This window comes from Streptopelia decaocto (genome assembly GCF_964273445.1).
Source record: "Streptopelia decaocto genome assembly, chromosome: 3".
NCBI classification, from domain to species: domain Eukaryota; kingdom Metazoa; phylum Chordata; class Aves; order Columbiformes; family Columbidae; genus Streptopelia; species Streptopelia decaocto.
The window spans coordinates 26574564-26592646 of record NC_138656.1 but is presented as its reverse complement, the minus strand read 5'-3'; the positions used below and the strand labels follow the sequence as shown (position 1 = coordinate 26592646).

At 37.9% G+C, this 18083-nt stretch overlaps 1 protein-coding gene across 5 annotated transcripts in view; it reads right to left on the bottom strand.

Moving 5' to 3' along the window:
* The window catches only part of EML4 (EMAP like 4), a 161174-nt gene that overhangs the window by 15424 nt on the left and 127667 nt on the right, over positions 1-18083 (bottom strand). For all 5 annotated transcript variants that reach the window (XM_082048790.1, XM_082048791.1, XM_082048787.1 and 2 more), the window contains 10 exons: positions 16305-16454; positions 14923-14992; positions 13423-13533; positions 11110-11205; positions 10204-10338; positions 9846-9981; positions 7881-8032; positions 6256-6381; positions 5904-6035; positions 5246-5313 (listed from right to left, as the gene is read on the bottom strand). In XM_082048790.1, coding sequence (XP_081904916.1) covers positions 5246-5313; positions 5904-6035; positions 6256-6381; positions 7881-8032; positions 9846-9981; positions 10204-10338; positions 11110-11205; positions 13423-13533; positions 14923-14992; positions 16305-16454 — 1176 coding nt within the window. The remainder of the gene's footprint in view (positions 1-5245; positions 5314-5903; positions 6036-6255; positions 6382-7880; positions 8033-9845; positions 9982-10203; positions 10339-11109; positions 11206-13422; positions 13534-14922; positions 14993-16304; positions 16455-18083) is intronic.

Here is an 18083-nt window from a genome sequence, read left to right as displayed (position 1 = left end):
CAAAGACAATGAAAATTTAATAAAAAAAAGTATACAAGTACACATATATAATGAAAATGTAAGATACCAACATGGCTAAATACATTAAAGCGGTACACAGAATTTAATTTCTTTGCTCTGAACTTCTGATCTCACAGCCAGGTTTCCATCCCTAGTGGCAAATGGCAAGTTCACACACTGTGGAAACGACTCAGGCAATTCCACCCTCTGTCTCGTAGTGAACTCAGTGGAACACTGCTGATGCTAGGACCATTTATTCCATAACAAACTTATATGACCTAAAATAAACCCCAGGAACAAGAGCGGACATCACCACTTTCTATGGATGAAGACGAGATTCCAGCTTGCGTTGATCCAGCAGTGAGGTATCTGGAAAGCAGCCCGGTCCCAAGGGCTTAAAACCAGCTTGTGGTTAGAGAACCACATTAAAGAAATTAAACAACATCTGCATAAAAAAGCCTGAGCCCCATATGCCACGGACTGCTGAATAATCTGTGTGCAAGACAGTGGAAACCAGTAAAACCAGTGGAAAACAGCTAGTAGGTCTGCATTGGACAGGAGTAGAAACCACACTCAGAGCTTCTCTGCTGAAAGCAGACTTTTGATTTCCTCCAGTCTATACACTGAAGCTTCGCAGTTTCCACAAATTATATTAGGAATTACAAGTTGCTATTCTGCTATTTAGTTCAAACTAAGCCCTCCTTTGGCCCTGCCAAATGCTCGCTAAAATGTTGCCTGGCTGGTGACCATGACAGGGGTACAGATACTAAAGAACAAAGCAAAACAAATAAATAAAACCCAACCAAAACCACAAAAGGGTTTGGCAGGGACAAAGACAGAGGGTAAGTGTGCCATTTTGCCACCACATAAAGAAAAACAATCAATCCAACGTGACAGGAAAACTGCTCTTAAAGCACATCCTGATGGGACAACAACAGGAGCGTGAAGAGCGCACACGGAAGCATCGCTGAGTTGAAGCAACCTGCTTTCCAAGGAACAGCAGAAGCTGGTCTGAAAGCCAGTGCTCCCTGCCTCATTATTTGTGTTTTCCTGAATTCAGAACTGGGTGGAGGCTCCTCACTGCTTCTGCCCAGGTGGGCAACACACCTCTTGTGCACAGACAGCAAAACAGGAGATAAAGACCTTTTGCTTTACCAGAAAACTTAGCTACTATGCTGTAAAATCTATTTATCTACCAAGACGACACAGCAGGATGCCTGTTTTGAGTAGCATAATTGTGGTGTCTGGATATAAAAACTGCTTATGAGCATAGTAAACAACCAAAACCAGCCTTCTTCCACAAAGTGGATGGGTACTCCCCTCCCACCATGCCCCCTGCCACACAATCCTGCTGCACGAAGTGTCTGCCAGACAGCCAAGGGGAGGGCTGAGGCCCCTGGGTACCAAAATACACAGCCAGGACAGGGCAGGGAGGCTGCTGCTGCAGCGATGTGCCTCATGATGCTGGTCCTGAGGCCTGCTCTTTAGGTTGGTCCTTTGAGGCTGTTCCCTGAACCAGGTAATCCTCCAGTTAATATTGTGTGAAATGAAGAAAAAAAAAAAAAACAACCAACCAAACCTAAAATGCAAACAGAAAAACATAAAAAATACCCCTATTCTACTGAAAGCACAAGGGTGGTGCTGTGTGGTATCACACACAACGCTAAACTTCTCCTGCTCTGAAGGGTGCTCTTTGAACTTCATTTGGCATTAGGAGACAGCACATTGTGACAGTAGTCGTTCTGCAAAATTTTTTCTGAACAAGAGATCTTAGCTGACCGAGGAAACGGCACACCGTGACAATTTCTATATTAATGTAAAAAAGGAAGCATTGGTCACATCTAGTTCAGCTGTTCACAATCTTCCAAGCTCTCCCAGTGCTGAGGCAAACACTGAAACTGCCAGCAAGAAAGTCCGTCTCCATGAAATGTGTCTTCAGTCTGGCTGCTACAGCAGTTTATCGGTATGTCCCACACCGGCCCTTCTCGCAAACAGCTGGGGTCCACCTTGAGGCTGTGCTTTGGGAGAGGATCTTCCTTCCAACACGAAGGTATGCAGCACGCAAATGGCAGCTGACCGTGAAAAAGTCCTACAGGGCTGTGAAACACAAACTTTGGCTGCCAAGTGAACTTCTGATCTGTAAATCAGATGAAATAAATGGATGGATGGGATCCCAGCTGTAAGAGAGTAGCTTTTTCTGTTTGTTTTTTTTTTTTTTTTTGTTTTTTTTTTTTTTTTTTTTACGTATTTTCTCCCAATTGTTACTGAAGGTAACACGCTTAACTTGTTTGCAAGTTCACGCAAACCAGACAGAACTTTTGCCATTTTCATCCATTTCTTGTCTTCCCATTCCTTTGCTTTAAAAAAAATACTAATAACCTACCTAAAAAAATACCAGTTTTTAGAAACAAACCCCCTTAAATTACTCTCCTTTGGAAAACATCCATGAAAGACATTTATTACTGATAACTCACATCTGTGAATGCAGAATTTTTCTGATTAAATCATCAGGGAAACAGTATTCCAGAGCAGTAATATATTTTTGCATGTACGCTTGCAATTCCCACGTTTAGTTAATACCGAACGTTGAACCTGCAAGGCATTAATCAGAGGCAACAAATCAACCCATCTAACAAGACTGGCTCCCTGGGATATTTAGGTTCCTTTATCTTAATATCACAAAAGATGCTGAACTGGTATAAATCTCAATAGCTCTACTGACTGATTCACCTCCTTGTGGGTCTGGCTTACACTGGTCTTGTTCTCCAGCCTTCCATTTTCTTAATAATATTAGTATTTTTGTAAGAATCTCAGTCTTTTTTTCTGCAGTGCACACCACTAAAGATATTCTCTGTGATCAGTCATGGAAAGGTCCACTTCCCTACAAATAATACCACTGGGAGCATGGAGCACAACAAAAGGATCTCTATAGTGCCTTGAAAACCCACTTCTCTGGTAGGATTTCTGAATGCCAGCTCTTTTTAGTTTTTCAGCTGTGCACTTCCAGCAACAGCAGAATCCACAAGAAGTATCAGTTCTCTTCAAGCCAGGCTTAATCCCAGACAACCAAAGATCACGCACACAGAAGATATTTAAAGAAGTGGTTAAGAAAACCTGCAGCAGACCACTTTGCAGACAGCCCAAAAAGGGAAAATATACCAAAATACTCGCCATGGGAAGTGGTATGTGAAAAGCACACCAAAACCGTGACATGTTGGCCTGACAAATTGCACCGCTGCAAAACAACAGACAAGAATAGGAAGAGAGGTAGAAAATTCAGTTGTCTTCAGATGTCACAATTTTAACCATCACACCCAACTTTCTTAATGCTCCATTCCCTGCTCCTGCCTTACTGACCTCCACATTGGAAGCAGAGCAGCACTAGAATGACATTAATGGACACATCCAAGGTTTATCAAACCCTAAACATATTAGATCCATTTAATATTGGCTTTATGCACTTTGGGCTATGAATCAAGTCAGTTATTAAACAACTTGTTAAGGCTTGAGACTCTTTTCTCTCGTATGTTAAATGGGACACATGCAGCCTTCATTCCTTGGGAAATAACTCCCTTGGATGGGATTATCTGGCGCAGAAAGCACTGCCTGATGCTGGAGGTTAGGCAGTAAATTTAAAACTGTTCTGTTGATCTTGATTCACAACACCACTTATTTCTCGTACACTTTTGCACTTACCAGGCTTTATTTGTATATCTCAAACCTATCATGGAATTTCAGAACACAGTGAAATATAACAGTGAAAATATAACTGCTTGGTTTCAAGAACAGGGTAAAAAAAAAAAAAGATAGATAAAAACCCTAAGGCCATCATCATAAATTTACCCAACACAGTAATTAAAAAAACCCCAAATTTAAACTGAGAAGTGCTAAAATGAAAAAGTAATGTTCAAATGCCTTAGGATGTTGGGGGAGGGGGGGGTGGTTGGGAGCACAGAATAAAGTCAAAAGCAAACACCAGACTGAACGCTTCAGCCTCCTGAATGCTTCAGCCTCTCCATATGCCTTCATTATGCTTTGATGGAATTTCAAAAACATCTAATAACTCTCAAGAAATATAGCCTGACCTTCTGTTCCCTTTTCCCCATTTCAAGTACTATTAGGCCAGTATCTTCTACTCTATTTAATGAAGGTAGAAACACTTGTTCAATTTAATGCTATATTCAGAAAGAGATGAAAAAATTGGAAGGTACAATGTGGAAACCAAATATACCAGAGCTCAGCAAGATTTTTCTAAGGAAGGTAAACTAGGTTTTCTAGCCTGATGTTACACCTAATGAATTTAGCAAAGACTGCATCATCATCTTGGAAATGAATACTCTTCAAAAGTATTTAACGTTTATTTTTTCCAGGAAAGTTAAAGGGAGCTGTTCATGTTCAGCAGTTTTCAAAACCAAACTTTTAAAAAAAAATTATGAGATGCAAAATACTGCCCCCCACGCCCCAACTTTCTTACATGTACTAAGAATAATATTATTTTATCACTGAGTTGCCAAAACAGATGTAGAATCAAAAATGGCAGTATATTTACTATTTTTTCACCTCTCTAATGCTATGAATATCTAATTTTTTTCTTCTGTTACTTGCTAAAAATCTTTTACATGGGACTCCTTTTTTGAGAGATGATACCAAGCCAGAGGTTGGATATGAATTAAAATGATTTTCTTCCACGACTGAAAGAAGCTGGAGCTAAAGAATTTGGCAGCACTCATTTTAAGAATGAATGTGAACAGGTTTGTGCACTTTATTGCAGCAATGTACCATGTTGATCTCTGCCTTACACAAAAATCAAAATATTAACCTGTTCACTTGCCTTTCCATGTCAATTTAGAAGGTTGCAAGTGTGTTTGACTTGGGAAGGAGAAAGATCTGTACTGTACCTGTCTTATAAACCAATGTCACACACACGATATAAAAATATATGATACTTGGGGTAAAGCGAATAAGGAGTGCTCATGGAAAGCCCCACAAAAATTTAGAAAAAATAATCAACATCTGGGCTTTCAGGAAAGAGTAGTTAAAAAACCTAGACAGCCTAACAACAGTCAAATAATCTTTCTGTCTTCATCTAACCCACCTAAGAAAGATCTGTCCCCTTCTCCCAACCTTTATAGGCTACTTAACCTCAAGCCAAAAGAATAAAAACCAAGTGAAATATAAATTCCAATATAAAAGATGCCTCGTATCAAATCTTTAAACTTCCACAAGTCAAATGAAAGGCGTTTACCTGCCCGAGTGGGTTCCTATCGCGACCACTGCTCCGCTGGGATGGAAGTCAGCACAGTGCCCTGGCTCCTGGAGGGACAGACATGGACAGATCATTCACCCGTCCATGTCCTCACGGTCAAACACCTCTCCTTCTACCAAAGCTACTCTAAATGCCTGAGGTGAACTGACACAGTGAAAAACTAATTAGCAGCATGCTAATAATCCTCAGACAGGTTATAAGTGACAGGGATTGCACTAAAGCCTAAATTTTCTGTAAAAGGATGCTTTTAGTTGGATATTAGGACAGAATTAGCCAAAATATGAAATGAATAATGACAGTAAGGAAGGAATCCTAAAGCTAAATCTTGCACATTTGTATGATATCCTCTTTGAGTTGTGTGAATAATTGATAAAATTTAAACTCTGAAAAGAACAAACCATTGAGTTTTATTTGACTTGGATTGCTAGAATGGCACCAGACAATGGTAACCTGATTACAGTCCACACAATATCTGATGACCTGGTTAAGTTTATCACAGTGTCCAAATAGCTGTTTTTAATGGTGTAACTACAGGATTTTTGCTTCTCTTGCAATCACATGGAACAAGGGTGTTTCAGAAAATGTATGCTTTTTCCTATTTTCCAACTTTATATTCAATGTTAAAGGGTCAACATACATCTAGCAGCCTGGTCCATTCCAGTGTGTGGTCCACAGAGTTCCACATGCAGACTTGCCTATCTTGGGCACATGTTAAAAATAAGTCTTTGAAAGGATGGGATGCCAGTCCCCAGAGTTCATCTGTATGTCCCTGGAAAGAAAACACATGATTTAACAATGAATAAAGTAAAGGCTCTTAAAATAACACGCCAGTAGGGAAACCATTTACATTTGGGGGTTTTAAAAACAAACAAACAAAACTCAAAATCAAACAAAAAACCCCCAACAACAACAAAAGGAAAAAACACAAAACCAGCACAAAACCAAAACCAACCAACCAACAAACACTAGAAAAACCCTGTTGTGCTTACCTGTACCTCTACTATGAAACCATCGTTAAATGTTCCCCGCAAAACAAAGTTTCGTGAAGTACCCACTAAAAATTGATCTGCTTTTCCTTCTGCTACTGCTCTGATTGTTCCGTACTGGTCAGGAACCTAGGACAAGAAACATCTGTAAAGCCACATGATGCACCTTAATATGAGCTTATTTTTGAAGGGACAAATAGTGTACAATGACAGTACCAGAACTGCAGTTCTCCCAGTATAAATAATCTAATCACATATACATTAGATCAGGACTTGACCAGAAACCTACTTAATTTATTTGTCAGTACAGAATCTCTCCCTAAAATAATCACAATTATGCCATTTTAACAAGTCTCCGTAGAAAAAAATTACCAATTAAGTTCCATGAATTTTTAAGCATCAAATACACTAAACAAATGCATTTCACATCTTTACGTCTCATCATATAAGGATAGGAATAATGTATAGTTACTGTTTACTTTTCAATACACATGCTGTAAAACAAGAAAAAAAAATCTTGTAGCACACAGTAAAAGCTTCCTGATTTTCTTAATGCTTCCTGCTTAATTAAACGTTCCTATGCCTCATGTTGGCAATGACTCTGAATTTTATTGAGTTTGTTTACTGCATGCTTCAATTTTAACACACTGCTTTATTTTACAGTGTGCATTTGTTTGGTTTACTAAATTATTTATCTTTATAAAATACACTAACTTTATTGGTCACACAAGACAGAAAATCCATGCAATCATTCAGAAAATTGTGTGTCAGGGTTGTGGTAATATTTCTCAACATAAAAAAAATAGCTTTAACATAACACTACTAATAAAAGGAAAATAGAGACACTGATATAAAGAGAGTGCATTACTCAAGTCTAAGAGTTGTATATGACAGTCAATGCTGACTTACTCTCAGCCATGTTTTCTAAAGGTTAATATTAGATTCATGGTAATAATGAACTAACTCTAGATGGAACTAAACATATTTGTTAAGGAAAAAATGCTGCTTTAAATACATACTAGGTAAGTGGAGTGAACCACAACTAGAAGAACTGTTTAAGAAGAACACATTATTTCAAGAAGTCATTTTCTTGTCAGGACAAAAAGCATTTTAAAATCCATAATGTATGATTTTTTCCAGTTCTTCCTCATTTACCTGGAATTACCATATTGCTAAATCACAAAGACACACATTCTTACACGGTATTCATATGTGTCCTACTTGATTTTTGTCTTGTATATTAACAAGTTCTATAAAAACACTCCTCAAATGCTGGTAACATTGTCTTTTCCCAGACAAGCAAACTTAACAAAAGGTGATACTGGAGAATACCCTCAAAAAATGGATGAGTAAAAGAAACTAATGAAGAGCTTGGAGGGAAAAAAAAAAAAAAACCCTAACAATTTCTGTTCACTTAAACAGGAAAGAACTGAAGTGTCAGAAAGGCTCATTTACAGGCTAAAATGTAAACACTTTTGTAATAAAACACCATCATTGACTTAAGAAGACAGCAACCAGCAGATATTCTGTCATCCTAAGTACTGATTCTCCAAAGAGTGGAAAGGACTCCAGCTGGCTAGTCAACACCTTGCTCAAGGCAAATTTCCTTGTCCCTCTTGCTTTCTCACCTCAATTTCCCTTTCGGGATTCAAATCATGATCCCACAGGATGATCTTTCGGTCCTTCCCTCCTCCAGTTAGTAGCATCCCATTCCTCATTTGACAGAGCGTGAACACACTGCCATCGTGAGCTTTGATTTGTCTGCTTATCTGATATACCCCTACATGCACAAAAAGAAAATAATAAAGAACGCTACTCATTTTTTCACCTCGGGTTTACAACAACTTCTGCCTTTTGGCAGAAGAATAAAGTAACAGTGTATAATAAATAACTAAGTCTGAACTGTCAGGCTATTTGTATTGCATCAGTATGGCAAACACAAGGTGGTAGTGTTTTCTTACAGGATAAAAAGCTAAAACAAAGGGCCTGCCTTTCAGAATACAAACGTTTTTGAATTCCATCGCTCTACAAACTTGTGAAGGCAAGCACAACTATTTACAAAATGCTTCCGTACCTCTGCTATCCAAGAGAACACAGTTGTTCCAGCTGCAAATGAAACTGTCCTTTAGAGTCACTGAACATTTAGCAATTCATTATTAGGAAAGAATTAAAGTTATTTTATTAAAAGAAACTTGTTGTCTGTAGTGTAATGGGAATAAAAAGCAAATTATTTACAGCAAAGTTTCCAGGATGCATGAACCTAATATCTAATGCTGGATGTTGCCTCACCTAAAAGTAGTACAACCAGCACTTGGCATCTATCAATATAGCAGTCTACCCAAAGGAAAACATCAGGAAGAACGAGAAATGAGAAAATTAAACAACAAAGGTATCAAAGGAAAAGCCTTTTGCAACCTGATCAGGTCTTCAAGTCAAAAGAACAGCTGTAGGAAAGTATGTTAAAAAAAACAAAACCAAACAAAACAACAAGATTCTGATGCTTTGAGACTTGCATATTTTCAAATAGCAACTACAGAAAAAGCCTTAAACACCACCAAAATAAATACCAGCTTAACTTTGCTCATTCTGCCTATGGCTCAAGTCAGTTCAAGTCAGCATGCTCGCACATGAAAAAGAGTTTGAGATCAAGTCCTGTGACCCATCTAATACAATAAGCCAACTAAAATATCTTTATGTTGATGTAAATAAATGTTGTATTTGATATCTTTTAAGATTATACTGGGAAAAGGTTACAAGAACTTCAAAATCAAACATCAGATAATTTGTTAAATCACTTTTCCATTGCAGTTAGCTTGAAATACAAGAAAAAGATTTACCTACAAAAACAGACTTACCATTAAAAATTTACTTTTTACATCAATGTTTTCCTGGAATACCAATTCAAATCAGAGTGTTTGAAACAGCTGCCAAGTAAAATAAATTATCCTTCAATTTATAAGTTACCTTAGGGTGCAACTGTGCCAGGTCTGCATATGTTGGGTAACAAATAATTTTCCTTTCTTTTTTACAAAAGCTTTGCCCTACAGAATAAGTTTAACCCAGATTTCAAATAACGTGGGATTCAAAGTATATTTTACAGCCAAGACTTGCGTATCTGCTAAACCAGACGTGGTTATTTGTGTTAACTGGCATGGTATTTTTCCTTCACATACAAGTCTTATTAGCATCAGCTTTGCCATTTAATGGTATTCCTCTGAGACCAAGCATGGAACAATATAAGCCTTACGTGGCAAACACAGCCTGCAGAATCCTCAAACTGATCCTACAGCCTTTATCAAATCACAGCATGAAAGGAAAGCTGATTAACTGCACATTTTTTAAATGCAAAACATTTAGATAAAGTAGTTTTTATTCACTTCAGGCACAATCTCATTAACTATTATTGAGAAACTCTAGACTGCTATTAAGTCAGCAAATTCCTGAGACTTGAAGGAGTTTAGTACCACCTGTTAATAATATGAAGTGCACACCCTTAGTCAGGCCTGTGTCCGTATTCCTTTCCTAATGCAATCCTTTATGCTTGTCTTCTACAGACTATCTAAAATCTGTGATTAACTATGAATGTGTCCTACCTTTAGGTCCTTTTCCTGGAGTAGATTCTACAGTAGTTTTGCCCCATATAAGTATTATCCCACCTGAGTCACCAGTGAGCACATCGCCATTTCCCAAAAATGCCAAACACTGAACAAATTTGGGTTTTTCATATTTCTGAAACAAAATAAGCAAAAGAAAGACTTAATTGCTTGTACTCTTCAGTAATTAGTACAATATATCCACACCCATACACCCTGCACGCCTGTAAGCAGAATTTAGCCTTCCTTTGTTTGTTAGCTCTCTTAAACCAGTACATGGTAACAATGCAGCAAAGTTACAGACAGCCTGAGCAGATCATACAATTTATTTAAAACTGACCTGCTAAGACATTCTTACCCCAAATATGCCTTGCTTCCTCGACAATGAATTGCCACTCCAGGTCCAGAAAAATATATGAGATTTGCCACATGTTATTATGGTATTGGCATCAGTTGGATGGAATTCTACAGCAAGAACAACTTCATTTGTAGTCTGAAATAACAGAGATAATATTTATTCGGAGGGGGAATTAACTACGAGAAACACATGTAAAATCCCAAGTTTCAGAACAGAGATATGAGGAACCAGACAGCTCATTATACGCTCAAAAGAGTCTGCGAGTGTTCCGTGCTAAACCAACTATCCGAATGCCCACGCATATCATTTTACATATATTTATTTTTTACAGTCAGGGTTTTACATTCACTTTTTAAATGACAAATCTTCTGCCCTCAGGAACAGCTAAGACTTCTGCCACGGAAAATAATGATGATGCTGAGTTGAAAGCCCTGCTTAGTTTTTACAAAGACTAGTTTGCTGCTCTAGGTAACAAAGCTGTGACGCAGGCAAGTGAGAGAAAGCTAACATAGACGAATTATAATGCATCTTTCTCTTTCTGAAATTCTACAAAAATTCCTTTGGGTTCTTTCTTCTTTTCATTTTCTTTTAAATAAACAACTACAAACTGAATCATCACTTCAGTTTCTTAGAGTCCCTATGATTTTTTTTTTTTATTAGGAAAATATTAAGGAATTTCTTTATTCGGTTTGGCCCTTAGGGATGACTAAAACGTAATTATTAAGAGGTCTGATATTCAAAACCCTTCCAATATACAAGTTAAGAGTACATTTCTTTTGTATCCTACAAGCTGGCTGGATTACACAGTTGTAGTTTCCAAGAAAGATCAAATGTGCACCTCACAAACTTGTATTTAAGGTATTAATATTCTGAAGTAAAAGTGGTTCTAATCTGTGCAATAATTACCTTTATTTCTGCTATTTTTGATTTCCTCTGCCAATCCCACACGGTGAGCATATGCTCATTAGAGTCATCAATTACACATAAATGAGTACCAGAATCCTAAAGGAAGAAGAAAAAAAGTGCTGACAAAGTGCTATCACAGCACATTTAGAAACAGAACAGGGCATCAATATTCTTTAAAAAAAGGTACAAATACAAATTAAGCAAGTCCTTTTTATTGAATTCTATGCTTGGTATAGATGCTATTTACTTTTAAAGACAGACAGATTTTTTTTGCATAATCTCATAAAAATCACCATGCTTCAAATAGTATTGTAGGAAAGCTTTAAAAGTATCTTACCAAACCTTTCACTTTTCATTTGCATTTGTTTTTGTTTTTTTCCTTTCTTGGTTGCAGTATCAAGCTACTTAGTAGCAAAGAGGTTTCTCCCTTTTACTATTCTGAAAATATATTATTCCTTAGGTCTCAGAGGACAGACACACAGATCCACTTGTGTTTTTTTTTTCTTAAATGTCACCATTACCTATACACAACTTCATACTATCCAACTTTGTAAGCAGATTTTTTCCTCATGGAGCTTTAAGTACCAGCAATTTAATCAGGTAGTTGGCAAAACCACAGCAAAGGTAAAACTTCCTGAATAAAAATATGCTTATAGAGCAGGAAGACTGGCATCTAGAGTATTAAATAACTGAAATGGCTTATTTTAAATGATTTTACAACAAAATGGTAAACAAGGCTATGCCAAATTAAAAAGCAGATAGAAAATCTTAGAAGAAAAACTTGCTTATTGACAGCAACACATACTTGCACAAACCAGTTGTTTCAAGGACATGTGTAGAAAGATCTGGAGGAGGCCTGATTTATTTTAAAGTTGACTCTTGCAGTTCAACCGCATTCTCGAACAAATTATGAAAACAGAAATGGCTGAAAATTTTATTCCCAAATACTATTATGAGAAGTAATATGCAAATATACATGCCAATTATTAAGTGGAAAGAAACTCTGAAGACAGCATTGGTGATACACACAGCTCTTGAGGGGGGTTAATGAAATTATGTGATAAAAACACAGTTCTACAGACATTCACTGTTTCAGTCTTAGTGAGGAAATCATGGGTCTGTAATAAGGTTTCAGAATCAGTTTCAGCTACAAACCAGAACTGATGAAAACTGGAATCTAGTCCTCAAAAATTCCTTAGTGCAGGGGTGTCAAACTCCTGTTCACCAGGGGCCACATCAGCCTCGCGGTTGCCTTCAAAGGGCTGACTGTAATTTTAGGACTGTATAAATCACAGGTGGCAAACAGTTATAGAGTCCTAAAATTACAGTCGGCCCTTTGAAGGCAACCGCGAGGCTGATGTGGCCCCTGGTGAACAGGAGTTTGACTTCCCTGCCTTAGTGGCTTATTTGTTTATTTTTAAAATGATGGAATGTTATTTATCCACCTTGAAAACAAACAAACCACCCAACAACATATCTGAGTTTCAAAGTTGTATTGTTTGTTAGAGTGACGGGAATAACAATACTCTTCTCACATTATTCTATTTTGTTTATGCTACCCCCATTTGGAAACAAACAAAAATCTTTTATTTACTGAAATACAAAACCTAGATGTAACTAAACTAGCAGCATTACACTGTTAAGTGAAATTTCAGCAAGAAAGCATAAGCATTTCTTTTCAACAGTTTGCCCAGTGACACTGTTGAGTCTCCATCCTTGGAGCCAGCCTGAACCCAGCTTGACACAGCCCTGAGCCGCCTGCTCTGGCTGAGCCTTCCTGAGAGAAGGACGGTGGATGAGCTGATCTCCCGACCTCCCTTCCCACCTCAGCTGTCCTCTGAATTGTTTGGGTTTTTTTGTTTGTTTTGTTCGTTTGTTTTAAATTTCCTGTTAGTAGATAAAAACCTATTCCAGCTATGCAAGCAGAAAAGTCACCCCTTCTATCAGAACTCACTAAAACTTGTTTTCACAAACCTCGCTAACTTGTTTTTAACAACCAAACAAAAAAACAACCCTCACAAACAATACCAAAGCCATCACAGACTTCAATTTCTAGTTAAGGCTTTTTTGACTACTGTTTATTCACTGTGCTAGTTTGTTACCTCAGTTCTACACATGCGAGTTCCTGTTTTTTCAGCTAGCTCACTCACTGTCAGCTGGTTTTATAAAGTATACATAAACTTTACTGACACACTTTAAATACCAAAACAGATCAGCTAGACAACCACGTACAAAAACCTCCAGAGATTTTCTTCCCGTTTACATGGGACCAGATAAATTATTTAACACACCAAGTAATCCTACCCATCTTACCGCTTTTGAAAAATCCAAACACCCCACTCCACGTTCAAAAGTGCCGAGGCCGATAACCTGCAGGGTCACCAGGCTCACTGAGTCCCACACTCTGACATGGGGCTGCAGGGGCTGTGTGAAAAAGCAACGGGACAAACAGCGTCATCAACAGCGACAGCATCATAGGCAGGTGTCAAGTTTTGTTCAACAGATGCTACCTGAATTACAAACTGCAGGCTGAAATGCAGGATGACCTGTGCTAATGATGCTGCTGGGTAGTCTCTTGAAGCTCAGAAGGTGAGAGTCAAGACATCCTTGCTCCCTGCATCTGTGCTACAAACATGTCAGTGGTTGCCACTGTGGCAAGAAATTAAGTATGGTGGCATTTCGTAGCTGTGAAAATAAGTCTTTGCCCAGCATAAGGCATAGAACACATAATGGAGGAGTCATTTTGCATTTCAGACCCCAGATCTAGCAATCTTATGCAACAACTGAAAATAATAATCAATTTTTTTTTCTTTATATATATATAATGTAGGAAAACACACAGAAACAACCCCACGCAACAAAACAAAACCAAAAACCTGTGGTGCTCCAAGCACCTTAACCATCACCAAACACTCAATGAAAATCTCCATGATGATAGCTCATACAAGTAGCATCCCAAACCCAGCTTAGGTTCATAAACATGAAACAATCACAAATGAAGTGGAAATTAAGCTGGTTTAAGGAAAGCATTCATCACAGACAGTAAAAACAAATCATCCCATTGATGGAAAAACAAAACAACCAGCCCTAACAAGATATTCAACAAATGTTCAGTGGAAATCGTAACAGTATCTACGCAAAAAATCCCATATGAATTTCTTACAAAATCTAAGAAATTCAGTTGAACATCTGAATAAGGGTTACATTTAATGTCCTTTTACACCTCATAGTATCTGTCTTTCTACCACCTCCCCCCCTCCTTTTTTTCCTCTAACTTTATGAAGATAATTCAATTATTCAAATTCTGACAGAGTTCACCAACAGCCAGAGACGAGCATTTAAACACACTTTAAATGATCTCAAATGAGGAGGTTTGTAGGAAAGCTTGACACACCTTCCATGGACTCTCAGAGGTGGTTAAGAACACAGTGACCCACAGAACCAGAGACTTGTTCTCTAGGAGGAGACTTATTGAAAAAAGGTGACAGAAATTATGTGGCCTTATAAATCAATCACAAGCTTGACATCTGCTTGCAGAATTAAAATTTAGTTTCTTGTGTCACAGATAAAGGACTTTATGAGCTTCTGCTTTTTTTGATGAGTGCTTAGTTTTTACTGTCTTTTACTAGAGATATAGGCCGTTAGCTTCGACACAGCAAAACATCTCCGTAAATGCAGTGCATAAAGTAAACTGCAAACAGAAGATGACGATGAGATTAAAAAACAAACAAACAAACCCAAAAATACCCCAATAAAACACTTTTTCCTGATTTTCATAACAAGATTCTACTGCTCAACAGCTCTATTACTTACCCTTCCATCTTTATCCACTCCAGCTAACTGTCCTGTTGCAATTCTAATTTTGTCTGGATGAACTGCAAGACTAAGACAGACAGAAATATGACTTGCTTTTGCTGTCACAGGTCTTCAAAACTGAGGTTTTTTTGTAAATTTATTTTTCTTAACAGAAGCCCACACTTATGATCCTAAATCCTACTTTTAATAAGACAGCTTCAATGTTTTTCATCAGAATATTTCATTGCACGCTGCAGTGATGGGCCAATCGTGCTCTTGCACAACCAGCAGTGCCAGAAGAGCCACCTCCACTTGTGCTCTCACGAATCTAAAGTTCGCACTGCATCTGGAGTCCACTGTAAAAAACCACACATTGTCTGATAATGAACTTCTAACACATGGTCATGTGCCATATTTATAAACACTACAGCATATTTTATGCTTAAATCTACAAATAGTATGAACCTGGGGAAAAAAAATAGCTGAAAAGTTGTCGAGGGCTTGTGCACCCAGGAGTCAGGGATTACTGTCACTTGAAATGAGTTGCTGATGTGATTGTACTAATGACATTCTCCAGTATGGTACACTACTAGTGCAAGTAAAAATATGCTTTTCCTTATCATCTTTTGCTTTGGAGCTGATGTGAAAAAAAAAAAAGTGTCATTTCAGAGTACAAATCCTCTTAAAATCCTCTTAGTCATAACGATTTTTTGACCGACCTTCTTATTTGCTTTCTCTGTAAAATTACAAAGGTGAACAAAGCCATTGAAAGGGGAGCGGGGTGATCCTGAATAGGTCAGTGAGGGACATGAAAAACATTTGCAATTCCAGTAGAGTAGGTAGTTTAGGTTTTCCATTACGTTATGTTCACCACTCTTAAAAAGTCAACAACTGCTTTTGCACCCACAATGATGCACCTTCAATTTCCCTGCTTGTTTTCTTTTGCAAACATCTTTTTGAGTTCCCAGACAGTCTAAATACTTGGATGTGGCATCTATTAAGAAAATGAGAAAATTATTGCTCAGCTTTCCACTTCGTTTTCTAATCCTCTTTTAAGACTACCCCTTTGCCACACTGCCTGTAAATCACTAACTTCAAATTTTTAACTTCTGGGACGTATATTTAGAATAATTTATGCAAGGATCCTTTCTCTAATCCTGCACTCTCAGATTGTCCACATATCCCACTGTTTTACTTTTAAGCCAGAAACCCTAAGCTCCAGCACTGTTCATTCATTTGCGCAGTGTTTACTACAGTGAAATCTACTGGGACTGATGAAACAGAAAATAACTACAATTATGATGACATTAATGAGCTGATACATACAGTGGGAAAGAATAAAAAACCCCCACATTTCTGCATCATTACACTCATACTTCATGCAAATGCAATATACTAACCATTTAACGCAGTCCGTATGACCCAAGTAGTGTCGCTGAGTTCTCTCCTCATAGTTAAATAGTACCACCACTGATGCTATGAAATATACAATTTCTCCAGTAGGAAGGAGGTAAACATTGGCTCGACAGTCTCTTCCACGATACCCATATCTATACATATATTTTTCAAGTCAAGAATTTCATAATCACTGTATACCAGAAAAGAAAAACAAGAAAAAAAAAAAAAAACAAACAAAAAAACCCCAAGAAAACAAACAACCAACAAGAATAACAAAAAAATCAACACCACCTTTTTTTTTCTTAAAGGATTCCTGGGGAGTTCTTATGTCAGCAAATGCCCTTTATGTTTTTCCTCTGAAACTACAGCACAGTTTCAGGAACACAGTTCAAAAACAAAACCAACAAACCCACAAATAACAAACCAATGCCAAAACAAAACAAACCCCAAACCCAACCAAACAAAAAGCACCCACCCCAAAGCTCATACAGCTGTACATCAGGAAATTATATCCCTTAGAAAGTGATGCTCATTGATGTTAAAAATAAAATATATAAGTTACACTGAAGTAAAACAAACACAGTGTTGTCATTTTATAAAAGCCTCTGTGTGAAGTTTCATTAGGTAACAGCAGGACTCACTGTACTGGCTTCACATTTTTTACAGCAACAGAGCTGTGTATCTGCACCCCAGGCACCAGAGTATTACTTCCATTTGGCCTTTTAAAACAAGCGTGTGAAAATTCCTCATGCCCTTCAAAAAACAGCAAGCTTCTGCACAGCAGCTGCCAAGTTCGGGAAATATTTCTTCAGACTGTTTCAGAGTATTTTTAAAACAAACAAAACTCAAAAGGAAATGACATGGTGAAAAATATTATTTCCAAATCTACCCGAAATATATAAAAGGGATGATTTTTGTATGAAACCTGCATCACTCTTAATGACATTCAGAAGTTTTACACACCGCGATCCAGCCTTGGTTAGCACTGATCAACCGTTATTACAACTCGGTACTTCTTTGAAACAGGTGCAATTTTCTTCATCTAGACTATTAATGTGGCTGTTTGCCCGTAGTGCAGTTCCCAGGGTCACTATGTACCATTAACATCATAACTCAGACTTTACCAGTAGCTCTGTAGCCTCAAAAAATATAATTTTCCTGTTATGTCCTGCATTTCAGAGAGCTCCCCACTTTAGTGCCAACTAATACACCTGCAACAGCACAGAAAATATGAGAAATACATTAAGCAACTTTAGCTAAAGGATTCCAGCCTGGTTATTCAAGTAAATTCAGGAAGTCAAAGACCCACATGGAGAAAAGCCGGATGGATGAAGCTGGCGCTTTGTCATACGTGAAAGCAGGTACAGTAGTCCAAGTCTGGGAGCATCTAAACTGACATCTAAGCTGATGGCCTGGTGTCTGTTCTTGGAAAAGGGCAACCTTTCTACCAAAAGTACCAACACACCCCTTCTAATGCCACCCCTCAACCTCCAAAATCCCCCACCACACCAGCTTTCCTCTTTTGCAGCCTCATCAAGCCATAGGACTGCTGCCACAGGAACACTTGCAAAATTAAACACATGCTGTAACTAATGGTTCAAAGAGGGACACTGCATTCAGCTGTCAATTAAACCTCTTACAAGTACAGAAAACAAAAGATTTCTATCATGCTGCTTTCCATTTATTCCAGAAGAACACAATGGCTCCTCTGAAGCAGAGATTATTTGCTGGCTTGTTTAGCAAATGATATTGAGAGAAATGCTGATACAACACAGTGGTGA